The 17,136-nt window shown below is 66.4% G+C and overlaps 2 protein-coding genes across 4 annotated transcripts in view; both read right to left on the bottom strand.

Annotated features, from left to right (window-relative positions):
* Window positions 1-464: 464 nt before the first annotated feature.
* Window positions 465-8,701, bottom strand: MSANTD1 (Myb/SANT DNA binding domain containing 1). Its single transcript, XM_008249857.5, has 4 exons — window positions 8,153-8,701; window positions 5,113-5,377; window positions 2,338-2,613; window positions 465-865 (listed from the first exon to the last, which is right to left on the bottom strand). The coding sequence occupies exons 1-4, from the start codon at window positions 8,337-8,339 to the stop codon at window positions 625-627; spliced, it is 969 nt and encodes a 322-aa protein (XP_008248079.2). The 5' UTR covers window positions 8,340-8,701; the 3' UTR covers window positions 465-624.
* A 3,560-nt stretch (window positions 8,702-12,261) lies between these two features.
* The window catches only part of HTT (huntingtin), a 169,125-nt gene continuing 164,250 nt past the window's right edge, over window positions 12,262-17,136 (bottom strand). For all 3 annotated transcript variants that reach the window (XM_051836726.3, XM_089325101.1, XM_089325102.1), the window contains 6 exons: window positions 16,207-16,321; window positions 15,884-16,097; window positions 15,472-15,577; window positions 14,128-14,290; window positions 13,831-13,991; window positions 12,262-13,034 (listed from right to left, as the gene is read on the bottom strand). In XM_051836726.3, the coding sequence (XP_051692686.3) occupies window positions 12,821-13,034; window positions 13,831-13,991; window positions 14,128-14,290; window positions 15,472-15,577; window positions 15,884-16,097; window positions 16,207-16,321 (973 nt within the window). In that variant the 3' untranslated portion in view covers window positions 12,262-12,820. The remainder of the gene's footprint in view (window positions 13,035-13,830; window positions 13,992-14,127; window positions 14,291-15,471; window positions 15,578-15,883; window positions 16,098-16,206; window positions 16,322-17,136) is intronic.

Raw genomic sequence — 17,136 nt, 5'->3', positions numbered from 1 at the left:
GCCATGGGGGCTCCCTGAGGGAGTTGGGGCGCGGCCGAATCTTGCCGGCCTGGCTCTGCCCTCCAGAGCACCCAGCCTGAGGGCCGGCTCCGTGACGGCCCCCGGCGCGTCCCACTCTGCCCAGCATCTGCTCAGGTGCAGCCAGAGGGAGCTCCTCCGCACCCGACCCGCGTCACTCGCCCACCTGCCCCAGCACCTGGCTCTCTCGGGCGGCGGCTTGCCCGGTACAGGGAGCAAATCCACCCCCGTGCCCCAGCCTCCGCGGCGGCCAGAGCGACGAGCGCCCAGGGGCAGGCCCGGGAGGCCTGAGATTCCTGAGCTCCCGGAGACTTTCCCAGCCGGTGAGTGAGACGGGGCAGAGGCCGCGCGCGGCGGCAGCGACAGCACGGCCACCTCCGGCCTGACCAGGGCGGACACCCGCTCCTCCCCTGGCTGGACAGAGCCACCTCTGCCTCCAGGCAGTATTGAAAAAAAGCACACGTTTAATATCAAAGGCCAGTTCAAGTGTCACCACCTATACGGAGGGTGATTCCAGAACGTCCTAGAATGTTCTGAGAGGACAGGCCTAGTGCTGGCGACCCCCGAGCAGCCCCACGGAGGCCAGGCGAGGTCGCCGCGGCCGCCCTAGACGCCGGACTTGGCGATGAGCTTCTCGAGCAGGCTCATCATGCGCTCCTGCAGCTGCAGGCTCTGCACCTGCAGCAGGTTCTGCTGGTCCAGCACGCGGCGCACCTCGCGGCACGTCTCCTCCACGGCGCGGCTCAGCCGCCGCTGCTCCTCCAGCATGGCCTCCAGCAGCCGCAGCTTCTTCCGCCGGAAGTGGCAGCTCTGCACCTTGCGCTTCTTCACCGGCCGCTCCTCCGCCCTGCGGGCACAGCGCCGGCCTCAGAGCCTGCCCCCGCCCCCCCGGGACGGGCGGACGCCGGCCTCGGGCCGCCCACCACGTGACAGCCTCGGCCCCCCCCCCCACGGGCGGACGCCAGCCTCGGCCCGCCCACCACGTGCCAGCCTCGGCCCGCCCACCACGTGCCAGCCTCGGGCCGCCCACCACCTGCCAGCCTCGGCCCGCCCACCACGTGACAGCCTCGCCCCCCCCCCACACGGGCGGACGCCAGCCTCGGCCCGCCCACCACGTGCCAGCCTCGGCCCGCCCACCACGTGCCAGCCTCGGCCCGCCCACCACGTGACAGTCTCGGGCCGCAGGCGCTCGAGGCCACAGGACTGGCCACACGCTTCTGAACAGGGGCAGGCAGGGGCCGGCCCGGGGTCGGGGGTGGGCTCGGGGTGGACAGACCCCCCCTCCCGGGGCTGGCGCTGGGGGAAGGGGGCGCTGAGCGGGCTGTGGCGCTCGGTGCTCCTACAGGGAAGCAGACGCCACCCGTCCCAGCCGGGAACTGACGTCTCAGGAGGAGGAGCCAGCAGGCCTGGGAAGAGGAGGGGGGAGGGGACGTGGAGAGACCCGGCCGAGCCTGGCTTCCCGGTGGAAGGGGGAGGTAGAGGCAGCCCAGTGCGTGGCCATCCCCCAGGGGCCGGCTCTGGGCAGCAGGCAGCTCCTGGCTGGAGAGCAGGGGCCACCAGCCCCCACGGCCCCGAGGCCCTGCCCTGGGGCCTGCCCACCCAGCCTGCACTTTGTGCTCTGAGCAGGGGCAGGAGCGCGGCCCCCACACGCCAGCCCTGGGAGTCTGGGAACCAGGCTGTCCACAGAGCAGCCGCCCGCCACCTGGGGCCTCGCTGCTCCTGGCCTGGCCACCTCGGGGGCGTCCTGGCTGGCAGGCGCTTTGCGAGTGCTCCCCTGCAGATGGGAGCCGCCACCCCCCACAGAGCAGGGCTGGGTGCAAAGCCACGGCCCCCTTGCCAACTCCTACTTCCCCTCCAAAGCCCATCCCACAGAACCCCTCCCCGGAAGCACCCACTCCCAAGGGGTCCTCCCAGTGCTGCGTGGCTCTCGGCTGCTGCCTGAGGCCTCAGGTGGCCAGGCAGAAGGGGCGGGGCCCAGAGCAGGGTCCTCAAACCCCCCCTCTCGTGCCCCCACCCTCTGAGGAAGGCTCTGACTTATCCCCGTCCTGCAGGAGGGAGACTGAGGCCAGAGAGGTCAAGGAACTTTCTAGACAGCTGAACGGCGATGGAGCGGGGCCGCCTGTCAGCCCTCGAAGCAGCCACCACGCCACCAGCCCACCCTGCCCCGCACGGCTCAGCGTGGCTCGGCTGGGCTCGGCATGGCTCGGCGTGGCTTGGCGTGGCTCGGCATGGCTTGGCGCGGCGCGGCGTGGCTCGGCGCAGCGCGGCCGGCCTCTGGCCCGGTGGGGAGGAGGAGGAGGAGGAGCAAGTGCACGCTACCTGAACTTAAGGGACAGTAAGCTGGAGGAGCTGTCGCAGCGATCGTCCTCGAAGCGGCCTTCGTAGGAGCACTGGTTATACGGGCAGTACAGAGGGGTGGACTTAGCGGACGGCGACAGGGACGCCTCGGTCTGGGACGTGGAGGGCCCGGGCTGCTGGCCGTCGGGCAGCTTGCCATCACAGGACTCGGGGGCCTTGGCCAGGATCCTATCAATGGCTAGGTAATAGGGCCAGTCCGGCGGGACGGACTCGCTATCTGTCATGCATTTTAATTTCCTGAAACGAGAGACAAGAGCCAAGCGTGAGAAGCAGCTGGGCCGCCAGGGGGAGCCACCGGGCACCGCAGGAGCCGCTCGCCGGCGCGGGCTTCCCCACGGAAGGGGCCGGTTCCAGGGTCAAGGCGATCCGGGACGGAGCGGGGAGACGGCTCGGGGCCCACACGGCCTCGGAGTTAGAGGAAGCCGGTGGCGCTGGGAATCAGGACCTGGCTCCTCTCTAAACTCTGCCGCGAGCAGACACTGCCGTTCTACCGTAAGAATCGAGGCTCTGGAGCCAGAACTACAGGGGCTAGAGCACCGGGTGCCGTCCCCACCTCTGTGCTGTGCGACCCTGGGCAGGCCTGTTAACCTCTCTAAGCCTCCCTCTTCCCATCAGTAGAATGTGATGACCAAAGTAAGCGCCTCCCGGGCTGTCGGGAGGGCTTCATAAAACAGTGCCCGGTGCCTGGCCAAGCCAGCCTGCTCACGATAGCATTCTCGGTCGAACCTGACGGGAAATGGTGTTGGGTCCTAACCCACGTCACCGCTGGCGCTCACGTGAGCGTGGGCAGGAGCCTGGACCCAGCATGAGAACCTGCAGCCGGCCCAGGGGCGGAGGGCAGAGCTGGCAGCACCCCCGCGCCCCGCCTGCACCTCGAGGCGGGTCCCACACCCCTAGCCCCTGGGACAGCCCTGCCTCACATGGCTTCCTCGGGGCTTCAGGGGTCACTGGGGGTGAGGGACGGCCAGCTCTGTGGCTGGCAGAGCAGCACCTCCTGAGGCCCAGGGCTCCCCGCGCTCCTGCCGGCGCCCCACAGAGCAGAGCTGCAGGCTGCTGCCCATGGGGGCTCGGGGCGGCCTCGGGGAGCCCACGCTGCTGGCTGGGGGGCCCCGGGAGAAGGCGGGACAGGCCAGGGCAGGGCACAGCTGCTCTGCAATCCTGACTGCCGGCACCCGCCTCCAGCATCCGCTCAGGCTCTCCTGCCGCCCACAGAGGCCCCGGCACCGCAGCTGCCCCACGCTACTCCCACAAACCGTGCACCGAGCCCCGGCCCCCTCTGATGTCCTTAGGTGATAACCTCCACATGTAAAGAGCTCTTGTAAAAAGAAAAACCAAGGCGGGTGCTGTGGCGCACTGGGTTAATGCCCTGGCCTGCAGCGCCAGCATCCCGTATGGGCGTCGGTTCTAGTCCCAGCTGCTCCACTTCCAATCCAGCTCTCTGCTGTGGCCTGGGAAGGATGGCCCAAGTGCTTGGGCCCCTGCACCCGCGTGGGAGACCTGGAGGAAGCTCCTGGCTCCTGGCTTCGGATCGACACAGCTCCGGCTGTTGCGGCTAACTGGGGAGTGAACCATTGGATGGAAGACCTCTCTCTCTCTCTGCCTCTCCTCTCTCTCCGAGTAACTCTGACTTTTAAATAGAAATAAATCTTTAAAAAAAAAAAAAGTGGCCTCTGCCAAGGAGGCTCTGGGAAGGAGGGGAGGTGGAGCCAGGCCTGCGGTCAGCTGTGGGGCCTCCCAGGATGGAGACAGAGGCCCCTCTGGGACCCTGAAGAGGGCTTTCTGGACAACCAACGGATACCACAGCCAAACAGCCCGCAGCCTGGTGGGGGGAGTGTGGACGTGAGTGACTGAGTCCAACAGGAGGCTGGCCGGTGGCCCTCGGAGCCCCTTCCTCACCAGGCACTGGACAGGGACTTGGGGGTCACCCCGCAGCCCACCCCTCCTGTCCCTTCCCCTCAGCGACTCCATCGTGGGCGGACCCCAGCAGGTGCCGGGGGCAGGGTGGGCGGGGATAGACTGTGCGCTGCTCCTTCCAGGGTCACGGAAAGTCCGATGAGCGCCACTGGACGCAGCGCGTCAGGGCCCTGCTCAGCACCTCCAGCCTCCATGCCCCCTCCTGCTTTGCCGGGGGCCACCTCCTCACCTGCCGGGGCATGCCAGGGCCCCCTCCCCCACGGGGCACAGCTAGGGGCTTCCAGGCAAACCTGCAGAGCCTGAGTGAGCCTGGGAACAGCAGCTGGCCCGCAGGGCCACCTGCAGGCCGCCCCCGGGCCAGGGCCCTCAGCACTCCCACCCTGACCTTTGCCCCGCAGGAGACCTCCCACACCCACTACTTCTACCCACACCTCGCCCTGTCCCTCCCGCATGCCCGTGGGTGCCCGTGCAGTCGGCGGTGCTGGGCGTGGGGGCACGTGCGCCGCCATCCTCAGCCCCAGCTCAGCAGTGCCCTGCAGGCTGAAGGGCGGGCCGCTCGCTGGGTGTCACCGAGGCAGGGGCAGGGGCTGCTGGCGGGGCCCGGCGGCAGCCGCAGGTCACGGCACATCAGCGCCACGGAGGCCTCCCGCCGCGCTCAGGGCACGCAGCTGTGGCCTGCCGACTCCCGCCCCTGCCTCGGGGCACCCAGGGAGCCGCCCCAGCCGGGGGAGCTCAGAGCCAACCCTGCTGCCCGCACAGCTCTCGCCCTGGCCGGGCCGCCGCACACCTGGGCCCAGCCCCGCCCTGGCCCCGGCCGCCTACCTGTACTGGAAGGTCATGTTGGTGATCTTGATCTTGATCTCCTCGCCCAACCGCCGCTCGCCCGTCATCTCGAAGAGCTTGCTGGCCATCTTCTCGTAGACCTTGGCGTTGCGCTTGGTCTGCTTGAGCTCCTCGAAGAACTCCTCCCAGACCAGCATGAGGCCGCGCATCTCGGCGTCCGTCCAGTTGCGGGCCCGCCGGTGCTTCTCCGCCTGGGGGGACACCAGGTAGCCGGGCACTTCGGCCGCCGCCATGCTGGGGGCACCTGCGGGGTTAAGCAGCGCGCTCAGGGGGGGCCCCGGGCCCGGCCCTGCGCACCATGGGCGCGAGGCGGCTGCTCTTTCGAAGGCAGCTCCACGCTCAAAATGGGGCCTACATCTGACAGGCAGGAATTTAGTTAAAAGCTTTTAAACGGGAAACGTCATTTTGATGTCACGTTTCCATAGCAACAGAGCAACTGCATAAGCTACAACAACAGAAACCTTTTAACGGAAGGCGCAGGCATCAGGGCCGCGCTGACGGCCCATCAATATCGCAGCGAGGAGGCCCGAACCCCATGGGCAGGCTCCCAGCCCCGCCGCCTTCTCCCCGGGCGGCCCGAGCGCCCGACGGTGGCAGCCTCACCCTGGCTCCAGCAGTCGGGTCCCCAGGGAAGTGCAAGACACAGGTGGAGGTAGACATGGGGGACACAGGGGCCAGAGGGAGATGGCCGCCAGGGCCTCAGCGCTTGGCTGTGGGACCCCCACCCCCACCCCGCAGAAGGCCCCTGTCCCATGGGTCTCGCTGGCCTGGGGTTAGGGACCTACTTTTTGGCTTCTCCTGCTCCATCCACCGAGCCCCGGGGCGTCGGGCCGTGTGGACACCGAGAACCCAGGCTATGCCTGGCAGAGCGGGCCAGGGAACACGGTGGACGCTGACCGCCAGGTGTCCAGGCAGGGGCAGCACTAGCTGGCCAGAGCGAGGGCTGTGCCGAGACACTGGCACACCAGCTGGGTAAACCCAGGCCAGGCCAGCTCAGCTCCCTGGGGAGAGGCGGGCTGGGCACGGCCCCGATGCAGGGGGAAGCAGGGCAGTGGGCTTTGGCTCTGTGGGGCCGAGGGACTGAGCCTCCTGTGGGTTCCCCCAGAGGTCCCCCCAAGAGGAGCCAGGGCGGGAGACCAGGAGTGCAGGAGGTGCCACCTCAGGGTGTGCACGGCCCCTGTGGGAGACGGGCAGGCTGCACAGCTGCCCGGCCTGGGAACGCCATGCCTCCTCGGGCCTGAGCAAAGGCAGCCCCCCCCCCCGCATCGTCAGAGAACCCTGCCTGGTGCCACGTGTGACGCTGGGCGGGGCGGGGGGGGGGCAGAGGGGCCCGGCTGAGTGTCGAGCCTGGTGCGGGGAGGGTCAGCCTGGGCCTGAGAGCGGCCCATAGGGCAGCGCGGGAGCTGCGGCCAGGACACCCACCGGGGGCCTCTGGGGACTCGCCGGGTTCCTGGTCCCAGAGGGCAGCCCGAGCTGCAGCCAGGACAACTGCCGGGGGACTGCTGGGTTCCTGGTCCGGGCCTGGCCCTGCCGTTGGCTCGGGCAGGAGCAGCTGTCACCTCTGGCTCGGCGGGGAGGGGCAGCGAGGGGCCCAAGGCCGGGCGCGGTACTGAGGCAGGGTCCCTCCTGCTGCGCTGCTGCTGCGCCCGCCCTCCCCGCGGGTTGGGCCTTGGCCACGGTGGCTGGCCTGCCAGCTTGCTGCCGCCCCCTGGTGCCCAGCTGGCACAGAGCGCGCTCAGCTGCAGCCCCAGCACAGGGTCGGACCCTCCCCAAAGGGCTTCAGGGACCCTCCTACTGCCTATCTACTGAGGAAGTGCGAGGAGAGGCAGAGATGGACAGAGCGCCCCCGTCCACAGGTCCACTCCTTAAATGGCTGCAACGGATGGAGCCAGGAGCTGGGAGCTCCACCCAGGTCTCCCCGTAGCTGCCACCTCCCAGGGTCTGCAGTAGCAGGAGTTGGAAATGGGAGCCAGAGTCGGGACAGGAGCCCGACACATGATGCGGGGCTCGGGCGTCCTGTCTGCTCCTCACTGCGCTCCCAAGGACACAGGAGGGCGGACAGGCAGGCAGAGCACCCGCAAGTCACTCTGCGTGGTGCTGGCCGAGCGGGACCCGGTGCACCGCCTCCCACGTCTGCACTGGGAGCTTCTGGACTGCAGAGCCTGGCACGCTGTCCTGGCCAAGGAGCAGCCACTGGGGGACCAGCACCGTGGGGTGAGGGGCTAAGCGCCGCGTGGGACGCCAGCATTCCTCCCATCCAGCTCCCTGCTAATGACCTGGGAACAGCAGGGGAAGACGCCCCAAGTGCTTGGGCCTCTGTCCCCACGTGGGAGACCGTGGTGAAGCTCCTGGCTTTCGGCCCAGCCCACATCTGGCTGTTCTGGCCATCTGGGGAGTGAGCCAGCAAAGGGAAGCTGTCTGTGTAACTTTCAGATAAATCAATCTTTGAAAAGGCAGTGCGCAGTGGGGTGGGGCAGCAGGTAGCCACAGGCCAGGGGGCTTTGCTGCCAGCATCAGGGCGCTGCAGCCAGTGGGCCCGGCACGGCCTCTAGACGGCGTTCCCAGGAGCAGGCACCCAGCACAGGGCACACTCTAGCCAGGCCAGGAGCAGGCACCCGGCACAGGGCACACTCTAGCCAGGCCAGGAGCAGGCACCCGGCACAGGGCACACTCTAGCCAGGCCAGGAGCAGGCACCCGGCACAGGGCACACTCTAGCCAGGCCAGGAGCAGGCACCCGGCACAGGGCACACTCTAGCCAGGCCAGGAGCAGGCACCCGGCACAGGGCACACTCTAGCCAGGCCAGGAGCAGGCACCCGGCACAGGGCACACTCTAGCCAGGCCAGGAGCAGGCACCCGGCACAGGGCACACTCTAGCCAGGCCAGGAGCAGGCACCCGGCACACACTCTAGCCAGGCCAGGAGCAGGCACCCGGCACAGGGCACACTCTAGCCAGGCAAGGTCACCCAGCTGCCCCCCCCGCCGCTTGCATCTGTCCTCTGAGGGGAAGGGCTCCGTACCTTGGCACAGCTGCATGGCCTGCTGGGACCCTTGGTCACTGCGAGATGAGAAGGCAGAGGGCTGGGCTGGGGGCCCAGCAGCACCTGCAGGGAGAGGCAGTGGGTGAGGCCTCAGCAGGACAGTCCCTGGGGCATGGGGTGTCCAGGCAGCCCCGCCTCTTATGCTGGGACCAACTCCACCTGGCATTTGTGGTGCCCGCTATGGACCCCTGACCACGGGTGGAGTGGCAGGGCCTGGCCAACACGGAAGCCCACAGGATGCGGGCAGCACCCCCCGGAGACATCAGGCACCTCCGGGTGTGGCAGCTGAACAGACCCTGTGCTGGTGGCCAGAGCTCAGGGCTTGGGCAGTCGGGGGAAAGTGGAGTGTGAGGGCGGGGCCCAGCTGCAGCCCAGGCTGAGAGGAGGCCTGGGCTAGAGACCTTGATTGGCTAAGGAGCTCAACAGCGTGGGGGCCAGCAGCGTGGCCGGGTCAGCCCTGGGGGTGGGGTGGGGGACAGCTTTCCAAGGCCCGGGAGGTGCCTGGGCTTAGAGGCGGTGGTCCCCACATGACCCACCTGTCTTGGTCAGCACAGAGGACACTGCCCTTTCCATGCGGCCACAAGGAAGCCAGCCCCTTAGCTGGGCACACTGACTCAGCGGGCGGCAGCAGATGGCACAGGCGAGCCGTGGGCACCGGAGATGCTCCAGTTCTGAACCTGATCTTGCCGGCTCGGCAGAACAGACCGTGGAGCGTGGGCCGCGGCCTCCTGGGCCCTAAGAGCCTCGTCCCTCCTCAGGCCCGACACCAGGCCGCCTGTCCTGAGGGTGGGGGCCTCCACACCCAGGCCCCCACCTTCATCTCACCCTGGCCCAGTCCCCCATCCGACTCGCTGTGTGAAGCATTTAGGAAGCTACTTTGAAGTCCTCTGGGGACAAGGCTGGTCCTAAGCCAGAAACGCCACCAAAGGCGCAGGGCACACGGCCCAGGGACAGGTCCCAAGCCTGCGCCTGAGCCTCCCCACGGCTTCCTGGCTCCTGCTCTCCCCGAGGGAGCTGTGCCGTGAGGCGGGGCTCAGGCTGCCCCCTGGATCTAGGCCCCCGTTCTTTCTGGAAGTGTCAGCCACACCAAGTGTGCCCCAGGGCAAAGCGGTGTTCAGGAGTTGAAGACAGACTCAGGGAGCTGAAGGGACTCCCTTGGTGCAGGGACACCTGCGGCCACTACACCACAGCAGCCACAGAGCCCGGATGGCCCCCAGGCGCCACCTAGCCGCAGACCCGCTCAGCAGGGGGGCGCCTGCCAAGCAGCTGGAAGCAGACTCGGGCAACCATTTACTTAACACCCGGCCTGGGCGCCAGCCGCAGCCCGGCGCTCTGGTCTCTGTGGGTCACTGGGCAAATCATGTCACCCAGAGCAGCGCCACGGGAGCCAGAGACCCGACAAGCCACGCAGAGAGGGGCAGCCCTGGCAGGTGGGGGCGGGAAGGTCAGCAGGGCTGAGGGGACGGGCCCAGGTGTGAGGACACGGCCCAGTTCCCGTGCAGGGGCCCTGGGCGGACACGAAGGCTCCACACGCCGGGCCTCCGCGAGCTGGGCTCAGGCGGCAGCCCCGCACACGCCGTGGGCTGGGGTGCTGCTCACGTTGCCCGAGGGCCCTGCGGTCGGCCCCCGTCATCTCCCCAGGCGCCCAGCAAGCAAAGCAAGCCTCGTACTGCAGTGAGGGTTTCATTGTTTTCTTTAATGTGGGTGGACAACGTTTGCAGCAGTTTTAAAAAATTAAATACACATCTCCCATCGGTCCTTCTCTCTCCTCACGGCAGGGAGTCGGGTCTGGGGCAGGCTCCGGGACCCGCCCATCACAGCTCTGCCGCAAACCCTGCAGCAGCACAGGGCAGGAGGCCTGGCCAGGGGGCCCCGAGACCAGGGCCACGGCCACCGCACTCCTCTGGGGCTGTGGCGGAAGACTCTGCTCCCAGACATGTAGGGGACACGTGTCAGGCACAGAGCGGGAGACAGCCCGAGCCCCCAGGTCACCACCGCCGTCTCCTGGCCCTCTGTCCCCCACGAGGGACAGTCCTCTTCTTGCCAGCCCCGTCCCGGCTCTCCAGCTCCGAGCTGATCCCGGTCAGGAGCAGCTGTGGTCCCGGGCACTCAGTGCGGAGGGAGGGAGGGAGGGAGGGACAAAGGCTAGGTGAGGACATTTCGCCTGTGGGCGCTCACAGGTCACACTTCCACGGCCCCGGGCCTGCCCCGGCCCCCAGTGGAGTTCTGCCCGTGAGCGGCCGTGAGCAGTGACTGTCTTCAGGCAGGCCCTGCCCGAGTGCCACCAGGGCTCGTCCCCAGGGCACGTGGCGCCGCCGTCTCACTTTCACTCTCTCCTCCTGAGAGGGCACGTGTGCTGGCGAGTGAGAACAGTGCTAAAGGGCACTTGGCAGGGGAGGTCACCGGACACACGCGGCAGGGCCGGGGGGCAGGTTCTGGGGAAACAAGCGGACGCCTCCCCTGGTTTCACGCGACTCTCCTGACAGCACCAGCAGGAAAGCAGCAAGAGCTCCGCCTCCCCTGGAAACCACGCCCACAGCGGACACCGGCGACAGTCTGGACCGACGGTCTGGCTGGGGCTACCGCGCAGTTCCAGGGCTGCACAGACTGCAGCCCGGCCTCGCTGTCCACTGCACTCTATCCAGTAATGACCTTGACTTTTACGGAGTCCCCTCCTCACCATCTGAGTCACCCAGCTTCCAAGACGGGCAGACATGGCACCCTTGCAGGCCTCATGGGTTTCTCTCAAGATCCGTGTGCACATCCATGACACCAGAGGTGGGTGCGTGTGAGCGCATGCCAGTGCACGGGCCCGAGTCACCTCCAGGGCACACAGCGGGGGAGGGAGGGGTCCTCAGGCCAGCACGTGGCGGGGGAGGGGCTGGGCTCTGAGCCCTTGCTAAGAACTGACAGCTTCAGCCCACACTGACACCCCACGCCGAGCCCAGAGATGTGGATTCGGGGGGAACGGCTCCAAACTTTATACTCGCAGTGCAATTTCGTGCAAACGTAAACATCTACTCGGGACACCAGCAGCCGCCGCACCTGCCTCAGGGCTACTGCGGCTGCTGGGCGGCGCTGGCGTAGAACAGGTTCCAAGGCCATTCTCATCATTCACCCCGGAAGCAGGACCTACAACGGGAGCCCAGAGCAGCATGAGCGAATGGTGTCCTCTCACTTCCTCCGGAAGAACCGCCCAGCAGGTCCTGCCCTGGGGAGGCCTTGCAGGGGCTGCCAGCAAAAGCTGCCCAGCACTCTCCGGCTCCCCTGCATCCCACCCGCCCTCGTTGCCGTGGCAGGCGGACAGAAGAAACCTCGGGGACTCAAGGCAGCACCTGCACCGGCTGCGGTGAGGATTCACTGGATGGGTACGACCTCACTCCTCCTCTCCAGAACCTGGGAAGCAGCTGTAACTTTACCACGCCAAACCCTGCGCAACGACCAAAGACCAAAGCCACCGGCCCGAGTCACAGCCCAGCCAGGCAGCGACAGCACACAGAGCTTCCGTATCAGCCCCTAAACCCAAGACAACCGAGCCTGGCCAGCCAGGGCCGGACGCCGATGTGGAGCTGTGCCCCCCCATCTCAGATCAGCCCATCACCACACACAGAGCTGCTCCCTGCTGAGCTGGCAGCGGCGCGGGAAAGGGGTACAAGAGGCATCGAGGCCTGACCCTCACTTGCTCTGACCAAGAGGGGCTCAGCCAGAACAGAGCTCAGTGACACCCTGGGCTGCCAGGACCCCAACATGGGGCAGTGGGCCCAACGCCAGCCAGCGAGCTCCCGGGGCCATTGGGCCAGCGTCCCTGGACACAAAGGCTATTAGCGGCAGAGAAGCGGTGCCGACCCTTATGGTGGGCAGAGGCCTTGGGAGGGGCTGAGGGCTCACGGGGCCCGGGGGGCAGTCCTGCTGCCGACACCGGGGCACCAGCTCTTCTTGCCAGGCTAACCGAATGTGACTGTGTAGCAAAGTGGGGTGTGCAGGGGAGACGCCACGAGAGGGCTGCCACAGACCCATCGCTTCCGTGGACACTGCCCCACGCAGCGCTGGCCTTGTGAGCCACACACTTTACACGGGCGTAGAAAGAGTTACATTAAAATTAATCTCTTTACTGATAGAATTGAATTTTAAATCCTGAGAAGAAAACAGAGACAGAGGATGGCGCAGGTGTGTGGCGCCCCAGCTGCTGGCCTGGCCACAGGGTCTGTGCGTCTGGTCGCTGGTGCAACAGGGGAGACGTGCTCACAAGGCCGGGTGCCGGCACTCGTGTCCTCCCTGTGGGACGGCGAGGGGCCGACGACCAGCCTGCAAGAGTGAGGACTTCCGTCCCAGGCCAAGGGAGCCGCAACCTGGCGGCAACGGCAGGTGACTGTGGGGAGAAAGACCGACCCCTGGGCACCGGCACCGGCGCTGGCAGCCCAGCTGCGCCTGCTCTCCGAGGACTCGGCTGCACCCCCACAGCGCTGTGTGTGGTCCCTGCTCAGCCACTGCTGCAAAGAGCACTCGTGCCTCTCGGCAGACGCGCACGCTGCCTGGCTGCCTCGCGGCGTGAACGGAAGCCCGGAGGGACGAGGCAGGGCACCGGGCACTGGCTTCTGCGCGGAGCCGGCCCAGCCGCTGCCTCGCGCACTCTCCCACCGGGGGCACTCAGCAGGCGGCGCCCCTGTGCACGTTTCGCAGACACGTCAGCAGCCGGTGGTATGGGCTTCCTGGCGCTGCCACCACCTCAAACACAGACTGGAAGGCCCTGCGGTCGAGCTCCTCCTCTATCTGGTGTCTGTAAAAGTCGGTGGCGACCAGGCAGAAGAGGTTCACGTCCACCTGCTCCAGCTTGCCCATCCTGCTGACGACGTGCGGGAGGCTGGCCGGGAGTTAAGGGAGCACTGCCACGGGCACGGAAGGCTGCCCCCCCCAGGAGCCCCTTCCTGACCCAGCCCCAGGAGGCGCGAGGGACAGAGCAGCAGGCAGGAAAGGGGCGGCTGGGCACACGCCCTCCTAGACCCTCTCGTGCCGGAGCCCAGCTCCCCGCCCAGGCAGCGCTGGCTGAGCAGGTGCTCGGGGCAGCACTTACCTGGCCTAGCGCCCTGCGCAGTGCTGGCTGCCGGTGCTCCCGCGAGCCCCGCTCCGACGCAGTGAGCACAGAGCCGTGGCCCTGCCTACCCGGGCCCTCCCAGGCGCGCTGGGCGAGGCTGTGCTGCCAGCACCAGCATGACCACGCTGCTCGGAGACTTGTGTCTGTCTCGGGGAAAGGCTGCCAAAAAGGGAACTCCTGGCACCAGCGTTCTGGGGGTGGGGACGGATCTTTCCTAAGCAGCCCCCTAGAGGGTGATCGAGGCACAATGACAAAGCTAATGAGAAGCAGCACTGGGAACCCAGCTGCACGGGCACAGGAGGGGAGGGGGCCCAGCGGAGACAGGGGAGGCCTGGCTGCAGAGCCAGGCGGTCCTGCTGGGCAAGCGGAGGGCACCCTGCTTTCTGTGGCCCTGCCAACGCCTTCCTCCTCGGGACAGAGGGGAACAGCACCTTGAAGCTGCGGGTTTTGCAAGTGTCAGGCTTCAAAAAGTTTAAGACAAAACACAGAAGTTGACAGAAGAAAAAGCGAAATCTGGCAGCAGGCAGAGGCCCCACCGAGAGCCCCAGCACCCAAGGAAGGATACGTTGCTGAGACCCAGGGGCTGGTGGACGCACTGACGAAAAAGCAGGAGAGGCTCCACATGGCCATGGCGACCGGGGTCCTCTGCGTGAAGTTGGACAGGGAGAGCATGACCCAGTCCCGGACCATGGACGACTGCCCGGCACTGTGCAGAGTCTGGAAGACCTGGGCAGGGGCGAGAAGCAGCGTGCAGCGCAGGGCTGGGGAGGCGTCAGTTCCTCCACCCCGCTGCTCTCTGCAGGGAGGCATCTTGCCAATGTCCTGGGACCCCGCCTCCAGCTCCCACCCACGTCTACCTCACCTTGTACACGACGGTGGCCATGAACTGCGGGTATGGCTGCTGATTGGACAGAAACTCTCCAATGACTTTGTTCATGACATCCTGGGGTGGGAAGAAGTCATCTAAAAACTGAGGCAGGATCCTTGCCACCACTCTGGCTTCACAGGGAAACCCCTTCCTGATCCTGGAAGGAGGGGACACTAGTCAGAGCCTCACTCGGCTGGCCAAGCGCACGCTGCAGAAGCGGAAACACCACACGCAGCCCTCTGCAGTCCACCCCTCCGGTGACGCGCACAAGCCTGTCCTCCTCAGGTTTTTCCCACACACTTCCCAACACGACGCAGTCCAGTGCCTGAGCTCAGCCGCCAGCCGGGAAGCCGGGCCTGCCTGCTCTTGCCGACTGCCTCTGCAGACCCCGGAGCTGCATCCTTTCTGGCAGTCCTGCCTAGCCGTGCTTGCGTGACTGCCGTGGACAACATGGAAACGGCTCCCACACACACGTGCCTGGCTCCATCTGCCCACAGACACCCAGGAGAGGATGCGCTGGACTGCGAGGGAGCCCCTGTCAAGCACCCAGTCATCTCCCCGGATCGGGGGGTCACTCTGAGTGCCTGCATCACGCTCACTTGGTCACGGTGCTCCACGGGGTGGCTGCACACACACGGACGGCCACAGTGACCGCAGGCTCGCTGGAACCTCAGGCTCAGCACAGAAGCAGACCGGCATGTGCTTGGCCACACAGAGAACCTCTTCGGGCCCCAGAAGGGACTCATGCAGAGCCCTTCTGTGCGCATGCCCGAGACCAGCCTGAGAACAGTCTGTCTTCGGCAAACCAACTGCTCACCGCAGGCCACAAAACTGCCACGTCACTGGGCCCGGAGAGACTCGGGGCAGGACACGGGCTGCTCTAGGGAAAGCCTGACGAGCCCCCGGCGCTCTCAGGACTGGCAGGTGTGCGGATTCTGAGCACACAAGTGGGAAGGCTGGGAGGCCTGGCAGCAACTCCTGAGGGTACTTTCGCTCCAGCCTCTGCACTGCCTGACGCTGCCCTCAGGGGCTGCATGTCCCTCCTGCAGTGCACGGTGAGCACACAAAAGGCAGCAAGGGTGAGCAGGCGTCTGCAGTAGGGCCCGCCTCCAGGCCCCGACCTGCCACAGGCCGATCCCACGGGCCTGGCCCTCGACCTCCCCAGGGCCACCGTGGAGTCACTCAGTGCTGGGGTCCCAGGATGGCCTGCTGGCGGGACAGCCCCTGGTCGGAGGGTGAAGAGACATGAGGAGGAAGGTAAGCAGATGCGCATGCGTATGCTCCTCTGGCCAAAGCCCAAGGCAGTTCACGGCCACAGCGGCGGGCTTCGCTGCTCACCTGTCGAAGAGAACGGATACCCGCTCCATCGCGACAATCACTGACTCGCTGTCTGGGGCTGCGGGGTTAGCGTCCGAGGTTCTGCCCGGGCTGATTTTCTCCTTCCCTGAAACACAAGTATTCAATACACAGCTGCACGATTTATAAAGCCCAACAGGCTCCACAGACGGTGCCTTGCATACGAAGTTCAACAGACCCCTAGAGATGATCCGAAAGAGGTGACCTAAGTAAGCCCTTAGCCGGCCCAGGACCTGGCCAAGGCTCAGCTGCATGGGAGGCAGTGGCCGGAGGTGTGGCTCTGCTGCCTATGCACAGTGGCTGACCTCAGGGCAGCACCCGGGTCAGGCCGCACCCGGGTCAGGGCAGCACCCGGGTCAGGGCAGCACGGGCGCAGGCGTCCGCCTCTCCTCACCTGTGTACATGCAGGTAAGCATCAGGCCCAAGGCCGCCATAGCCCGATGCGGGCTGTGCACATTCACTCTGTCCACACTCAGCTTGACCAGGGACTCTGCATCCAGCCGGGAGAGCTGCTCGGACAGCAGGAGGCGCTCCAGGCCTCGGAGGGCACAGTGGTAAATGATGGAGGGTGTGGCCTCCTCACTCCCAGAGAGCATCACTCCACACATCTGGACGAGAGAAAGCCTTCTGTCAGAGTGGCAGGGCGGCCGCAGGGGAACCACAGCTGACCCCACTGTCCACGAGGACAGGGACAGAGATGGGCCCGGGGCCACTCGCCTGTATGATTGACGCTGAGAACTCCGGCCCCACGTCCAGAGGATAGTTCTCCATCAGGTAGAAGGCAGTGGCGCACATCACCAGCACGTGCTGCTGGCTGTGAATGTTCACGCAGCTGCAACGGGGCACAGATGGCCTGTCACACACAGCTGCCCCACCCTCGCGGGCCGGCTCCTCCGTGGCCTGGACCCGTTCAACCTGGCCTGGTAGGGGGTACATAGGCAAGGCCACACGGCACTCGAGCACTCTGCACCCTGCACGGCTGGCCCTGGCTTCTGCACTTGGCCTCACTCCACATGGCCTGCCTGCCTCACGCTGCAAAGCCCTCAGCCTGGCTCGCCTCATCCCAGCACTGGCCACTTCACCTCTGCCCATCAGAGAGGCCTGGAGGGTGCCCTCTGCTCTCCTGTGTGGTACCTTGAACCCCGACTTGGGGAGTCTCCTCTTGGCACCTGTCTGCTCCGCAACAGCCTAGCCTGCCTGTCACTGGACAAACGGCCACCGTGAACAAAGACCTAGCCTGCCTGTCACTGGACAAACGGCCACTGTGAACAAAGACCTAGCCTGTCTGTCACTGGACAAACGGCCACTGTGTACAAAGACCTAGCCTGTCTGTCACTGGACAAACGACCACCATGAACAAAGACCTAGCCTGCCTATCACTGGACGAACGGCCACCGTGAACAAAGAGTCTAGCTCACCACCTCTGCCACACGTGCAGACAGCATACCCACCTCCACTGCTTACGCACGGCTGCCACAATGTAGGCCGCATGCTGGCTCTGAGGCCAGCGCTGTCCAGTCTCTACCTGGACACTCCCTGTATCCCTCCAAGTCTGCTGAGTGACAGCACCAAGGAACGGCCATGCACCAGATGACCAGTGGCTCTGCCTTGGCCTGATGCCAGCTCAGGGGCTGCACCAAAAACGTG

The sequence above is a fragment of the Oryctolagus cuniculus genome, chromosome 2 (assembly GCF_051225735.1).
Source record: "Oryctolagus cuniculus isolate XC-2025 breed Fujian yellow rabbit chromosome 2, ASM5122573v1, whole genome shotgun sequence".
NCBI lineage: Eukaryota > Metazoa > Chordata > Mammalia > Lagomorpha > Leporidae > Oryctolagus > Oryctolagus cuniculus.
This window is presented reverse-complemented; position numbering and strand designations above follow the sequence as displayed.